The 14442-nt window shown below is 45.1% G+C and overlaps 1 protein-coding gene across 5 annotated transcripts in view; it reads left to right on the top strand.

Moving 5' to 3' along the window:
- CRLF1 (cytokine receptor like factor 1) overlaps nucleotides 1-14442 on the top strand; it is a 252038-nt gene that overhangs the window by 172584 nt on the left and 65012 nt on the right. For all 5 annotated transcript variants that reach the window (XM_069740508.1, XM_069740494.1, XM_069740502.1 and 2 more), the window contains exons 4-5: nucleotides 4542-4711; nucleotides 5412-5569. In XM_069740508.1, the coding sequence (XP_069596609.1) occupies nucleotides 4542-4711; nucleotides 5412-5569 (328 nt within the window). The remainder of the gene's footprint in view (nucleotides 1-4541; nucleotides 4712-5411; nucleotides 5570-14442) is intronic.

The following is a 14442-nucleotide window of genomic DNA, read 5'->3' as shown; positions in this document are numbered from 1 at the left end:
CCTACAAATTGGGTATGGGGTGTAGAGAGATGGTGTGTTCCACTCCAAGGTGTTCCCCAGGTTTCATCGCCATTGGTTCGATCTTCATGCTCTCGTTTAGTAGTTGTTGGAAACTACGCTGCATTAGGCCTACAAATTGGGTATGGGGTGTAGAGAGATGGTGTGTTCCACTCCAAGGTGTTCCCCAGGTTTCCTCTCCATTGCTTCGATCTTCATGCTCTCATTTAGTAGTTGTTGGAAACTACGCTGCATTAGGCCTACAAATTGGGTATGGGGTGTAGAGAGATGGTGTGTTCCACTCCAAGGTGTTCTCCAGGTTGCCTATCCTGAGCTTCGATCTTCATGCTCTCGTTTAGTAGTTGTTGGAAACTACGCTGCATTAGGCCTACAAATTGGGTATGGGGTGTAGAGAGATGGTGTGTTCCACTCCAAGGTGTTTCCCAGGTTTCCTCTCCATTGCTTCGATCTTCATTCTCTCGTTTAGTAGTTGTAGAAAACTACACTGCATTAGGCCTACAAATTGGGTATGGGGTGTAGAGAGATGGTGTGTTCCACTCCAAGGTGTTCCCCAGGTTTCGTCCACATTGCTTCGGTCTTCCGACTCTCGTTTAGTAGTTGTAGAAAACTACACTGCATTAGGCCTACAAATTGGGTATGGGGTGTAGAGAGATGGTGTGTTCCACTCCAAGGTGTTCTGCAGGTTGCCTTTCCTGAACTTCTATCTTCAGGCTCTCATTAAATTGTAGTTAAATGGAACAACTGCATTACTGCGTACTAGTTGGTTTGGGGCCTACTATTGGTGTCTGCCACTCCTTGCTGTTCTCCTGGTTTCCTGTCCTGAAATTCCATTTTCAGGCTCTTGTTAAGTAGTTGTTAATGTTAGACTGCATTTGGCCTACTAGTTGGGTTGGGGCCTACTATCGGTGTCTGCCACTCCTTGCTGTTCTCCTCAACTGAACAAAGCTGGGCCGCCTGTTTACTACGGTTGCCAATTTTGAACTGCATGTCGACTACTTACTGATTTGGGCCTACTCTCTATGTCAGCCTCTCATTCCAGTTGTCCTCCACTGCAATGCCCCCTGGTTAGTCCTGTGTTACCAATTTTGAACTGCATTTAGCCCACTTTATTCTTTGGGCCTATATCTGTGTTTCCTCCTCATCCTGCCCATTGCCCAGCCAGTGATAGATGAGTCTGCTGGTACATTGACCCATAACGCAAAATTCCCCGGGCACGCTACACAGCAAGATTGTGACCCTGCTGAAAGTCAGGTTCCTCTTCCCGCATACCATACCACCTTACACGGGGACAAAGAGGAAGGTGCAGATGAAAGTGCAGGTTCCTTCATCAGGTGGGGGGAGGAATACTAGTTGGCGACGTCACTGGCACAGGGCCTCTCATAGTACGCAAAAGTGTTGCTGCCGGTGGGAGGCGCCCCCGCCGTGCAAACACACCGCTGCACTTTGAGGGGCCCTGTGCCAGTGCCAATGCCAACGAGTGGGCCCCCCCTGCTTGCTCAGGATCACAGCACTTGCAAAGTTTAAATACTTACCTCTCCCTGCTCCACTGCCGTGACGTGGTCCAGATTTACTGGGCCCACTAATTACTTGAACCAGCCCTACCCCCCACAACTTTAGCCAAATGACCCCCAATTTCAAATGCCTTCCAATTATTATAAGGTAAATTACGATTGACAAGCTTCTTTAACAAGAATGGATGTTTTTGCCATTAAAATGGGCAGTGTAGGTGTTTTCCTGGCCTCCACTCACTGCCGACTATGCTCCCCCATTGACTTGCATTGGGTTTCGTGTTTCGGGCGATACCCGACTTTTCGCGATAATCGGCCGATTCCACTCGACTCGACTTCTAAGATAGTCGGGTTTCGCGAAACACGGCTCGACTCTAAAAAGGTCAAGGTCGCTCAACCCTAGTGAAGACAAAGGAGCTGTCGAGAATATCAGAGCAGGTGTCAGCAAACAGAAGACTTCCAAAGGGTATAATGCCATCTCCAAAGACCTCTATATTCCAGTTTAAAAAGTTTATTAAGAAGTTTACCAAGCATGGAACCATCAAAAACCTCCCAGGATATGAGGGAAAGAGGAACATTGTGTCACGCCGATAACGGCGAAAAGGGCAGGACGGCAAACTGGGACCCACACCTGTCTCTGCCACTATAATGAGGCCCTGGCTTTCCCTTATCTCAGGGGTACCTATGATGGGTAGGAGGCCTGAGCCACCAGCGTATCCCTGTCTCCTGTGCAGGCCCTATCAGTGGCCCCCTCTCCCCCCTAGGGAGGTGGACTGCACCAGTGTATAAATACAACAATAATCAGGGTATACAGACAAGGTAACTAAAAGTCTCAAACTCACCAAATGCTCACACAAAACACAGAGGAACCACAGAGATGGGAAGAGAAGGTAAAAACTAGGAAGGAAAACAGGTTTAACATGCAACCAAAACAGCAGACACCAATCTCTGTAAATAAACCTCCAAGCTCCAACACTACGCTCCTTCAAACTCTAAGCCAGGCAGCAGAACTGATCACTGACAATAGTTTTAGTCCAGGCTGGGTCTATATAGAGGAGGAGATTACAAAATCCATTTCAGCTGAGAGACCAAGCTCACAGGAACTCAGCAAGATGGTTAACTCCTGCACTGCTGGCACAAAGCAGCCAGGTCAAAATACAGGAGAAGAGCTTCTGTTCACTGTGTGTGAACGAGGCCCAGAGCGCTGCGGTTCTCTGGAACCTCTGTCGCGGTAGCCCCGTGACACATTGACAAGATATTTCTTTAAAGGTTGATGCGAATGGTGGAAAAAACACCACATCAAATATCCAAAGACCTAAAGGCCAACCTGGAACAGTCTGGGGTCATGGTTTCAACAAGTATCATATGCACTAAACCAAGCAGAGCATTATGGGCAAAGGCCAAGGAAGAAACCATTCTGAAGAAAAGACACAAAAAGGAACAACTGATCTTTGCCAAAGAGTACCATAACTTACCATAATCCTTCAGGGAAAATGTTCTGCTTACAGATGAAACAAAAAAAGAGCTTTTTGGCAATGCAAAGTAACAGGTTATTTACAGACTGTGCAATTTACCAACAGTTAAGCATGGTGGAGGATCCATAATACTGTTTAATACTGTTGGGATTTTTTTGATGTGTCTGGTACTGGAGGCCTTGGTCGTATCACAGGAATCATAAAATCAGAGAATTATCAATAGATTTTAGTGTGAAATGTCTTACCCAGTATAAGAAAACTTGGTTTGAGTTGAAGATCTTGAGTCCTCCAGCAAGACAATGACCCAAAGCACACATCCAAAAGTAGACAGGAATGGTTGAATATGAAAAAATGGACCCTTTGAAAATGGCCAACAATGGGTACTGACCTCAATCCCATTGAATTTTGGGGTTAGTTGAAATCTGCACTGAGAAAACCAACCATGCACATATTCCGGAGCTTGAACAAACTGCAAAAGAAACAAGTGAGAACATACCAGCTGAGAAGTGAAAGAAGCTTATATAGCTTTCATTCAATACAGCGCTTTGCAGATTTTGTCATTGTTGTCCATTAAGGCTCACAATCTAAGTTCCCTATCTCTTTGGATTGTGGTAGGAAACCAGAGTACCCAGAGGGAATCCACTCAAACAGAAGCAGAAATCCTTGCAGATGTTATCTTTGGTGAGATTTGATCCGAGGTCCACAGCACTGCAAAGCCACAGTGCTAAACAATGAGCCACCATGCTATCCTTCCACTGAGGTCACATACAGTATTTGGTCAGTATTTTACATCAGTATTTGTAAGCCATAACCAGGAGTGGAACAATCAGATGAAAAGTGTAATAGAAACTCGGCACTACTTCTGTATAATTCTGAAGATACTGAATGTGTAAACATTGGCTTAGACTACATTGATGTTTTAGAATGTCAGTGCATGATAAGAGTGGACTGCCAAGATATATAAAGTGTATGGGCAGTCAGAAGCATTTACAAAAGATAAGTATTGGGTCTCATTTATATAATCTAGTGGAGACAAATAACCTTGGGAGTAAGCAACATTTTCTTTTTACTTTTTATTTTGTAATCTTAAACTTGATTGATTATTTTGAGTAGTATCTCTAGTTTTTCTCTATTTTGTTTACATAATGTACATATGTTTCCAATTACATTTAGTCAGCAAATATTGCATTGTATGTTGTTTTAATAGTAATGTAACTAATCTTTTGTAATAGTGTATAGAGTTAAGCGAATATGTGCGGAACCGGTAGCCGATTCTGAATTTGCAATATTCGTGCCATATTGGTACCCTATTCATGCCAAATTTATGTTTGATGATCAGCTTCGAACATATTTGTTCATTTTTACCCCCACTGACTGCAATGATGTTGAGATGTGTTTTGCGAATTATGCAATAAACAATATTCGGCGGTGATCATTATCAGAACGGAATTTTGAAAAATTCACTCAACTCTAATAGTGTACAATGGTCTAAAACTAGCATTCATTGTAGATAAGAGAATAATGATTTGTATATTTCCAGGTGGTATGGCAAAGATAATACATGTCAAGAATATCACACCATGGGGCAATATTCCTGCCATATTCCTAAAGATCTTGCCCTCTTTACACCCTATGAAATTTGGGTGGAAGCTTCAAACAGACTGGGATCCACTACATCTGATATAATGACGCTGGACATTCTTGATGTGGGTAAGATACTTTTGAGCACATGTCTTCACCCCGAAGAAACTATTAGTGTGCAACACACTTGATTTCAAATTTGAGGTTAAAGAAAAATTTACTATTTTGCACACATATATAAATTAAAGGTTTTTCATCCACTTTTACAAAAGTGGGCGCCAAATGAACAGATAATAGTAAAACAAAAAACAAAAAGGGATATTACTCAGCTCCCCTCGGTCCAGTGCCGCCTCCCCGCTACTGCTCTGATATATGCGTTTTAACTGCAACGGTAATGTCAGTTTGACAGCATGCATCACTGCTGCAGCTATTCACTCAGCTCATCGACTCTGCTACTGTTGATGGCATGAGATCAGTGATTGGCTGCAGCTATCATTTTTACCTGATCATTTAGGGTCCAGTTTTCTAAAATGTATATGGATAGTAATATGTATTACAACATTATTACACAGATAATATATTATAAAAGGCAAATAGGTCAATAGACACCTGTGGTAGCCTCACTGATTTCTAAACTGCAGCAGAAAATAATACTGTAAGATGTACTGGATACAGTGTTACATTTAAAATTGTATGCAAGAATACACAAAATATAAAGATAGCCATTTGTAAGGTGGAAGTAAATTAAAATGTAAGTTGTTTTCAAGGTTTTGGGCTAGATGTTTTATTATTAATATATGTTCTAACAGTTTATGGTCAATTTCTGTAGTCACTACAGACCCCCCATCCGATGTTCATGTGAGTCGAGTAGGGGATTTGGAAGATCAACTGAGTGTCCGCTGGAGTTCTCCCCCTGCTTTGAAAGACTTCCTATTTCAAGCCAAGTACCAGATTCGCTATAGAGTGGAAGATAGTATGGAATGGAAGGTATATGTTTTATATATTTTTCACTGTGTTATGTATCATATGATTTCTGATAGGAATGTTGATATGAAGAATTGAGTGGGTTATCCGACTCAGCACTGGACCTGGGGAAGGTAAGTAAATCTGTTATAACAAATTGCAAGTGGGTGACAGATGTTTTCCAAAACCACTTAAACCTCTTCTCGACATATGCTGTGTATAAATGTGGCCGCGGGAGCTTCATTCCAATAAACTGAAGTATATGTAGGAAGGAGAGCCAAGCTAACGGTCTCTCCTGCGAGTTTGGGCCGGAACTGTCAGGGCTGTCACCAGTGTTTCAGGGGGTAGATTGCTGACCAGAGCAGTTCAGGACACCTGGCTGATGGGGGCGGGTCCCACAGAAATAGCAGTTTGAGCGGGAAGATGGGACACTTTGCGGGGAGCGAGCTTGTGAGTAGTAAAACGGTTGACTCCCTTTCCATGGACCCACACCCACTAGCTGTGCCTATTGGGGGTACAGTGCCTATACACCCAGCTAGCCAGACTGCCAACACATACTACCCTTCCTCTGCCTCCTGTGTGTCACTGCATCCTACACACCTGCTAGTATCCTACTCTTGGCGTGGTTGGCAGGATGCAGTCCAATAGCATGCAGATGGCAGGCCAAGCAGTTGGGGTGGCCCCAGGACTAGCCTTTCCTTGGGGGCCATGCTGAGCAATTTGCTCAAATTCATGTTGAGCAATACTGTGCTGTGGAGCTGGACTGAGTGCCTTAGAGGCATGATAAGAAAGCACCCCACGACCTCTGTGCTGGAGGCTGAGGTGGCCATTATGGCCCTGGACGTAGAAGCCAGGGATTCAGTATTGTTGCAGACCCCATGAGACTGGGATACCTTTAATAAGATGCTGCAGATCTTGGAGGAGACTCATGGGGACCCAACAGACGTAGGGGAGCTGAAAACACGCCTTTTTAGTAGGATGCAGAAGGAGGGGGAGACCAATATATGAATGCATTGCAAGAGCAACACATTGCAATTATTAGGAAAGACGGCAGGGGAGTAGGACCTACAGACATAATGTTATGAGATCTCCTAGTGACAGGTTTGCGAGACGTGCTGACAAAACAAGCCCTGCGAGAACGTGTACGGAAGAGGCACGCATGCGTGAACAGGAGCAGGGGGTGACAGTCCCAGTGGGAAAGGTCCAGAGCATGCTGGTGTCTGTAAATGCTATTGCTAAACCCCAATTGGTGGAAGAACTGAGGAGAGAACTTCTGAATGTGAAAGTAGAACTGGATAACATCAAGAGAAAAACGGAGGCTAACAGTAATCCTCCAGAGGGCAGGGATGGTCCGGAGCCCCACCGTGACCCCAGAATATTTCGCCAGCCAAGGCTCATCACTTGTTACAACTGTCGAGAGAGAGGACACATTGCACGGGACTGCACTCGCCTTGGAAGAGTGACATCTCGCCTCCCGTTAAGCTAGAGGGCTCCGAACAAGGGGGACACAGCCCTGAGCCAGAACAGGTGAGGAAAAGTAGTGGCAGTCCAACAAGTTTAGGGTTAACATGCCCCCTGATATGGAAAGAAATGGACGGATGTGCAGTGCGATGCCTGGTGGACACAGGCTCGCAGGTGACAGCGATGCCAGAGGCTTATTACCGGCAACATTTTACCCTGGCAAACCGGCCCGAATAGGGCTCTGAGATAAAGTTAATGGTGGCCAACAAACTACCCATCCCGGTCACAGGGGTGGTATGGATGCAAGTATCTACCTGTGGGAAAGGCCTGGGATGGAAAGGCGTAGTAATGACACAGGGAGAGGTGAATTATGGACCCGTTGTCACCTTGGGGATGAATGTGCTGAAGGAGTTTGGAAGCCTTCTCCTCAGAGACCTCTCTAATGAGACTTTGAAACAGTTGGGCCCAAATACACCACAGAGAAGAATTTTCCAACAACTAACATGAGTGGCATAAGTACATGAGTCTAACCTTGAGGGAGGTGTGTTAGGAAAAGTAATTGTCCTGGCCTCCACCAAAATTGTTCTTCCACCAAGACAAACAATGCTGTCCCAGCATGTTCGTGCTTGTGTCCCCTTGGAGAGGGGTGAGATCTAAGTCAAACCAGCTTCTTCTGAACAGCTACTCATTGGACTCCTAGTGGCACATACATTGGCCATCGTAAGGGAGGGCACCGTTCCGGTGCAGTGCATTAACTTAGGAGATCAGGACATTTCAGTCGTCCCCAGAAGTGTGGTGGCCCGAATAAGGAACCTACCTGAAGAATTAATGCCCCCTCAAACAGTGCAATTGGAGGTACAACCTGGAGACCCCTGGACTGTGTCCGTAAATGCCATTTCAGTGTCAGAACCACGTTACATCAAGGAGGGCCGAACCATATTGGAACAAATGCGGGCTGAACTGGCCGAACTCAAACCCGCTCAGGTGCAATAGGTAGAAACTCTGCTGGGAAAGTATAAAGAAGTCTTTACCCTCCATGAAGATGATTTGGCTGCACCATGGTCATTACGCACAAAATATCAACTGGAAGCACTGCGCCCATACGGGAGCATTACCGGCAGATTCCTTCACAGCTGTACCAGGAAGTGAAGAGCATGTCAAATCAAATGTTGCAGGCCAGTGAGATCCAGGTGAGCCAGAGTCCGTGGGCAGCCCCAATTGTATTGGTACGAAAGAAAGACGGCACCTTGCATTTTTGCGTGGATTACCGTAAACTCAACGCCTGTACAGTGAGGGACTCGTACCTGCAGCCCCGGATTGAGGAGTCCCTGTCTGCTCTGGGGAAAGCCAGATTCTTCTCTACTCTGGACCTTGCCAGCGGCTACAGGCAAATTCCCGTGTCTGAACAAGATCAAGCAAAGACCACCTTTATTCTCCCCATGGGTTTGTACGAGTTCAATCGCATGCCATTCGGCCTAGTCAACGCTCCCGGAGCTTTTCAACGTCTCATGGAGAGATGTCTAGGGGACTTGAACTTTGAGTCGACGCTCATGTACCTGGATAACATTATAGTCTTTGCGGCTTCATTCGAGGAACATCTGCAATGCCTGCAACAAGTGTTGGCTCGCCTTCAGAAGCATGGACTAAAAGTAAAGCCCCAGAAGTGCCATCTGTTCTGCACACAAATTGAATACTTGGACCAAGTAATTTCTGCCGAAGGGGTAGAGCCCTCCAGACAGAAGGTGGCTGTGATGAAAGACTGGCCTACTCCGGAGACCATGAAGGATGTGCAGGCATTCCTGGGACTGACCGGTTTTTACAGGCAGTTTGTGAAGAACTTTGCTCGATGAGCAAAGCCCTCGCAGGAGCTGTTGAAAAAGGTACCCTTGGGAGCCAAGAACTGGAAGATCTGCTGGGAGGAGTACCAAGAAGAGGTCTTTCAAGATCTCAAAAAGGAACTCACCGAAGATCCTATCCTGGCTTACATGGATTTCTCACAACCGCTCATTCTCCTCACCAACGGGAGTCTGCTGGGACTTATGGCTGTGTTGTTGTAGATGCAGAACAGAAGAGACAGGGTGTTCACTTATGCAGGTAAGTTCCTTCATGATTCCAAATGCAATCTGGAAAATTACAGTTCTTTCAAGTTGGAGCTGCTAGCGTTGGTGTGGGCTATGATGGAGAGATCTGTCCGGCTCAGAAGTGTTGGTGAGCATTGATAGCAGCCCGCTTGCGCACCTGGAGAATTCAAGACTTGGGGCCTTAGAACAGCAATGGGTAGCTAGAATGGTGAAATTCCATTATAAAATCGCCTACAGAAGGGAGCAAAAAATGCCCACGCTGATTCCCTGTCCCGGAGTAAGAGTACCAGACTTGAGCGGGACAGAGACGAAGAGCTAGAGGATGAAGAGGTCCCTAGATTCTGGAGGTCCACTAGGATGGTGGTGGCAATGCAGGGACAAATACATATCTCAGTCCAAGATTAAATATTGGAACTAACTTGAGATAAGTGACTTCAGCTTCAACAGGAAGATGGCGAACTGGCTTTGTTAAAATGATGTGTGGCTTCTCAGAGACTTTCAAGCTCATTGGAAAGGGGTACCTTGTTCCCGGAGGTGTTGCAGATCTTATGACAGTGGGAACAACTACGGATGAAGAACGGCTTACTATATCAGAAAGCACAACTGCGGACTGAGCCGAATGTGACCTGGCAAGTCATTGTTCCAACAACGTCATTATCTGAAATTGCTGTCGCTGCACATTTGCAAGGAGCCCACTTTGGTTCAGAAAAGACCTTCCAATGGCTACAATGGTTCATCTTCAATCCCCAGTTGAAGGTGAAGGCCTGTAGGAAGTGCCAGACATGTGAGCTGGCTAAGCCACCAGAGCAGAAGGCTCCCATAAAGTCCATTGCAACCACCGCTCCTCTGGAACTCTTGACAATAGACTATCTAACCATCAGCCCGGCCAATCAGGGCTACGAACATTGCCTGTTAATGGTGGATTACTTCACAAAATTTGCCGTGGTGACTCCGACACGAGATCAGACTGCAAAGTTCGCTACGTATGCAATATGTAAGAACTTCATTCAACCCTATGAGTGTCTGAAGAGAAATCACTCCGATCAGGGAGCTTGATTCTAGGGAAAAGTAATGGATGAATTGCACTATCTGTATCGGATTGACAAGTCCCGCACCACATCGTACCACCCACAAGGTAATGGTGCATATGAATGATTCAACCGTACACTGATTCAGATGTTAAGAACTATAGAGGAAGATCAGAAGGCCCAGTGGCCAGCGTACATTTCTGAACTGGTGTGGGTATATAATGATTGCATACACTGAACTACGGGATATACACCTTACTCTCTTCTGTTTGGCCGAGACAGAAAAGGGATCACCGAGTTGACATTGGACCCAGAAGAGGACTACCCATGGACGTGGGTGTCCTCCTGGGTTCAAGAACATTGACACCACCTGCAGACCTTACACCGGTTGCTCCAGGCCACATAACAGGAGCTAGAACATGCAGAGAGGACCTCATCTGGAGCAACAGAGTTTTGAGCTGGACACCGTGTCTTAGTGCAGGAGAAGCGCCCTCGGGACAAGCTGGAAAATTGTTGGGAGACAGACCCGTATCAGGTGAAGAGACGAGTTAGTCCAGAGGGACCTGTCTACAAAGTCCAACCTGAAAGGAAAGAAGATGCTCCCACTCAAACTCTTCATCGGAATATGCTCCAACCCTGCTTGTCTAAGAACCCTGTTTGAGTAGAAGAGGAGCCCGAGGCTCCTGAAATGGTCCATACGCCTGTAGAAGCAAAAGATGAAGACGGGATGAAGTATTAAGCTCCAAGAGGTTAGAACAAGAGGATGCAAGCTCCCCTATGGCTCTTCCCCCACAGCCAGATTCTGCCCTACAAGAGAGCTCCACTACTTTTCCTGATCAGAATTGCTCCGAACGAACAACAGCTGGCAAGCCATCCAATCACTATGACCAAGAGAATTTGGTCTGGCAACAATTCGCACAGAAAAAGAGAAGACGGTCACACACTTCTCGAAGAGCCTCACCCGTGGATTGGCAAGGAAAAAGAGCAGGGGAGTGTAGGGAGGAGAGCCAAGCTAACGGTCTTTCCTGCGTGTCTGGGCTGGAACCGTTGGGCCTGTCACCTGTGTTTCAAAGGGAAGAGATTGCTGACCAGAGCAGTTCAGGACACCTGACTGATGGGGCGGGTCCAACAGAAATATCAGTTTGAGTGGGAAGTTGAGACACATGGCAGGGAATGAGCTTGTGAGAAGTGAGACGGTTAACTCCCTCTCCATGGACCCACACCGGCTAGCTGTGCCTATACCCCAACTAGCCAGACTGCCGACACATACTACCCTTGCTCTGCCTCCTGTGTGTCACTGCATCCTACGCACCTGCTAGCATCCTACATATATATGCTGTCGTGATCGTGCAGGCTCATGCTGAGCACCGCAGTGATCGAGTGCCAGTGTCAGCTCTATTTGAGATCCAACACTCGCAATGACACCCACGATTGGTGCTAGCAATAATCGCAGGGTGATTTTTTTTATTTTCACCAATCAACGTTATAAACTTCTATGAATCATCTAAGGGTTCAATGTACTCACCACACCTCTAGATATGTTCCATGAGGGGTCTAGTTTCCAGAATGGTGTTATTTATGGGGGGTTTCCATTGTTTAGGCACATTAGGGGCTCTCCAAATGCGACATAGTGTCCACTAATTATTCCATCAAATTTGCTCTTAAAAAGTCAAATGGCGCTCCTTCCCTTCTGAGCCGTGCTGTGCTTAAAATCATAGTTTTCACCCACATATGCAGTAGGAACGTACTCGGGAGAAATTGTACAACAAATTGCATGGTGCAATCTCTCCTGTTACCCTTGTGGATATCCTAATTTTGTGTCTAAAAACAATTTTGTGTGAAGAATGTGATTTTTTTATTTTCACGGCTCAATGTTATAAACTTCTGTCAAGCACCTGGGGGATCATAGTGCTCATCACCCACCCACCCATCTATAGAATTTCCCTGAGTGGTCTAGATTTCAAAATAGTGTCACTTGTGAGCAGTTTCCACTGTTTAGGCACATTAGGGGTTCTGCAAGCGCAACATGGGGTCCGCTAATTAATCCAGCAAATTTTACATTCAAAAGGTCAAATAGCGCTTGTTCTTTTCCAAGTTCTGCTATGTGCCAAGTGGTTTTCATCCACATATGGAGTATCGGCATACTCAGGAGAAATTGCATAACAAATTTTGGGTCCATTTTTTCCTGTTACTAGAGATGAGCGAATACATTCGGCACTATTCGTTATTTGCACAAATAGTACGCTATTTGTGCTATTCGTTACTTGCGAGTACTTTGGCATTCTCCTAATTATATTCTGGTGACCTATCCACCAAGCTTGGTGCTTTATTTGCTTACCAATCACAGTAATGCCGGCACCATCTTTGGTGTGGCTTTACTGTGATTGGCTGTCTGAAAACCGGGTGTTTGTTGCGCTGTCATGTGCATGACAGCACGGCAAACACCGCTTCTGATTGGTGGTGAAATCATCTTCGCCAGTCAGAGAGCCACGGTTCCCACGCAGTGAAAAGGCATCGTGAGCATGCAGCTGTGATAGGAAGAATAAAGTTTACCTCTGATCACTGGTGTCAGCTGATGGGATTACAGCTCCCATCAGCTGCCACCTGCTTCCGCTAATAACAGTGACAGCAGGAATGGCTGATGGGAGTATCAGATGCTGCTCAGTGTCTCTGCTGGATGACATTATGCAACCATGCAGCATGCTATCTAGATGAAGCAGAGCTAGACCCATCACAGGACAAATGGATTATCATATTCTCTGCAGAAAGGTGAGGAATATGGTTGCTTTTGCTATTTTAACTATTTTGCAGAAGACGATGGTGGTAGAATCGGCAAGGTCATCAGTATGGTTTAATGGCTGCACGGTGGCGCAGTGGTTAGCACTGCAGCCTTGCAGCGCTGGAGTCCTGGGCTCAAACCCCACCAAAGACAATGTCTGCAAAGAGTTTGTATGTTCTCTCCGTGTTTGTGTGGGTTTCTTCCGGGTACTCCGATTTCCTGCCACATTCCAAAGATATACTGATAGGGAATTTAGATTGTGAGCCCCGTCGGAGACAGCGATGATAATGTGTGCAAACTGTAAAGCGCTGCGGAATATGTTAGTGCTATATAGAATTAAAGATTATCATTATTATTAAAATTTATTAAAGGAGTCTGTGTCATTCTTTGAATAAAACTACCTTTTTCTGGGTGTGTGTTTTTATACGATATGAATATGGAGCTAGTAATGGAGGTGTTTCTCCATTACTAACCTTGGGGCTTGATGTCACCTGAAAATACAAAGGTGACATCAACCCCCCAACTATCACTCCACTTGCCACCACTACAGGGCAAGTGCGAAGAGCTAAGTGACAAAATTGGCACATCTTATAGATGCACCTTTTCTGGGGTGGCTGAGAGCTGATGTTTTTAGCCTGGGGAGGCCGGTATCCATGGCCCCTTCCTAGGCTATTAATATCAGCTCACTGCTGTCTTCATAGCCTTTGCTGGTTATTAATTATAGGGGTAACCTGCATCATTACTTTTTAGGGTCTTTCATTTTAATAGCCAGTAAAGGCTAAGTATACAGCTGTGAGCTGATAGTAATAGCATGGTAAGCTCCATTGGTATTACTCCCTTCCCAGGCTATAAACATCGTCTCCCAGCCATTGGCTTTTCTTCTGCTGGCTACGAAAATTATTTTTTCAGAAAAATAATATTTAATAAATACATGTACGGTAATAAATACATGTACAGTAAGCTGCACACATTGTACTAATTATATGTGTCACTGCCAGCTATACATCTATCTATTTTATGTGTTTTTGCTGTATGTTATCCATTTATTCTATCCTGTCTGATCCTGCTGTGATTTTACAGTACACGGTTGCTGAATTTCCTGCTTTTTTCTAACTATCTATGTAATATATACATATATATATACAGTATATATGTGTGTCACTGACATCTATATATGTATCTATTCTATGTGTATTTACTTTATGTAATCTGCCTATTCTATCCTGTCGAGTCCAGCTTTTTTTCCCATGCACCCAGACCTTTTTGTTGGTTGTAGCAAAAAAATATTTGGCTTTCCCATTGACTTGCATTGGATCCTATATTCGGTACGAATACACAGATATTAGAAAGTATTTGTGCCTATTTTACTGAATCCAAATATTTCACTATTCGCTCCTCACTACCTGTCTACAGTCATGGACAAAAATTTTGAGAATGAGACAAATATTAATTTTTCCAAAGTCTACTGCTTCATTTTTTCTAATGGCAATTTGCATATACTCCTGAATGTCAGAGTGATCAGCTTAACAGCAATTACTGTACTTGCAA

This window comes from Ranitomeya imitator, chromosome 1 (assembly GCF_032444005.1).
Source record: "Ranitomeya imitator isolate aRanImi1 chromosome 1, aRanImi1.pri, whole genome shotgun sequence".
Lineage (NCBI taxonomy): Eukaryota > Metazoa > Chordata > Amphibia > Anura > Dendrobatidae > Ranitomeya > Ranitomeya imitator.
The sequence above is the reverse complement of the archived record's forward strand: the minus strand, read 5'-3'. Positions and strand labels throughout refer to the sequence as shown.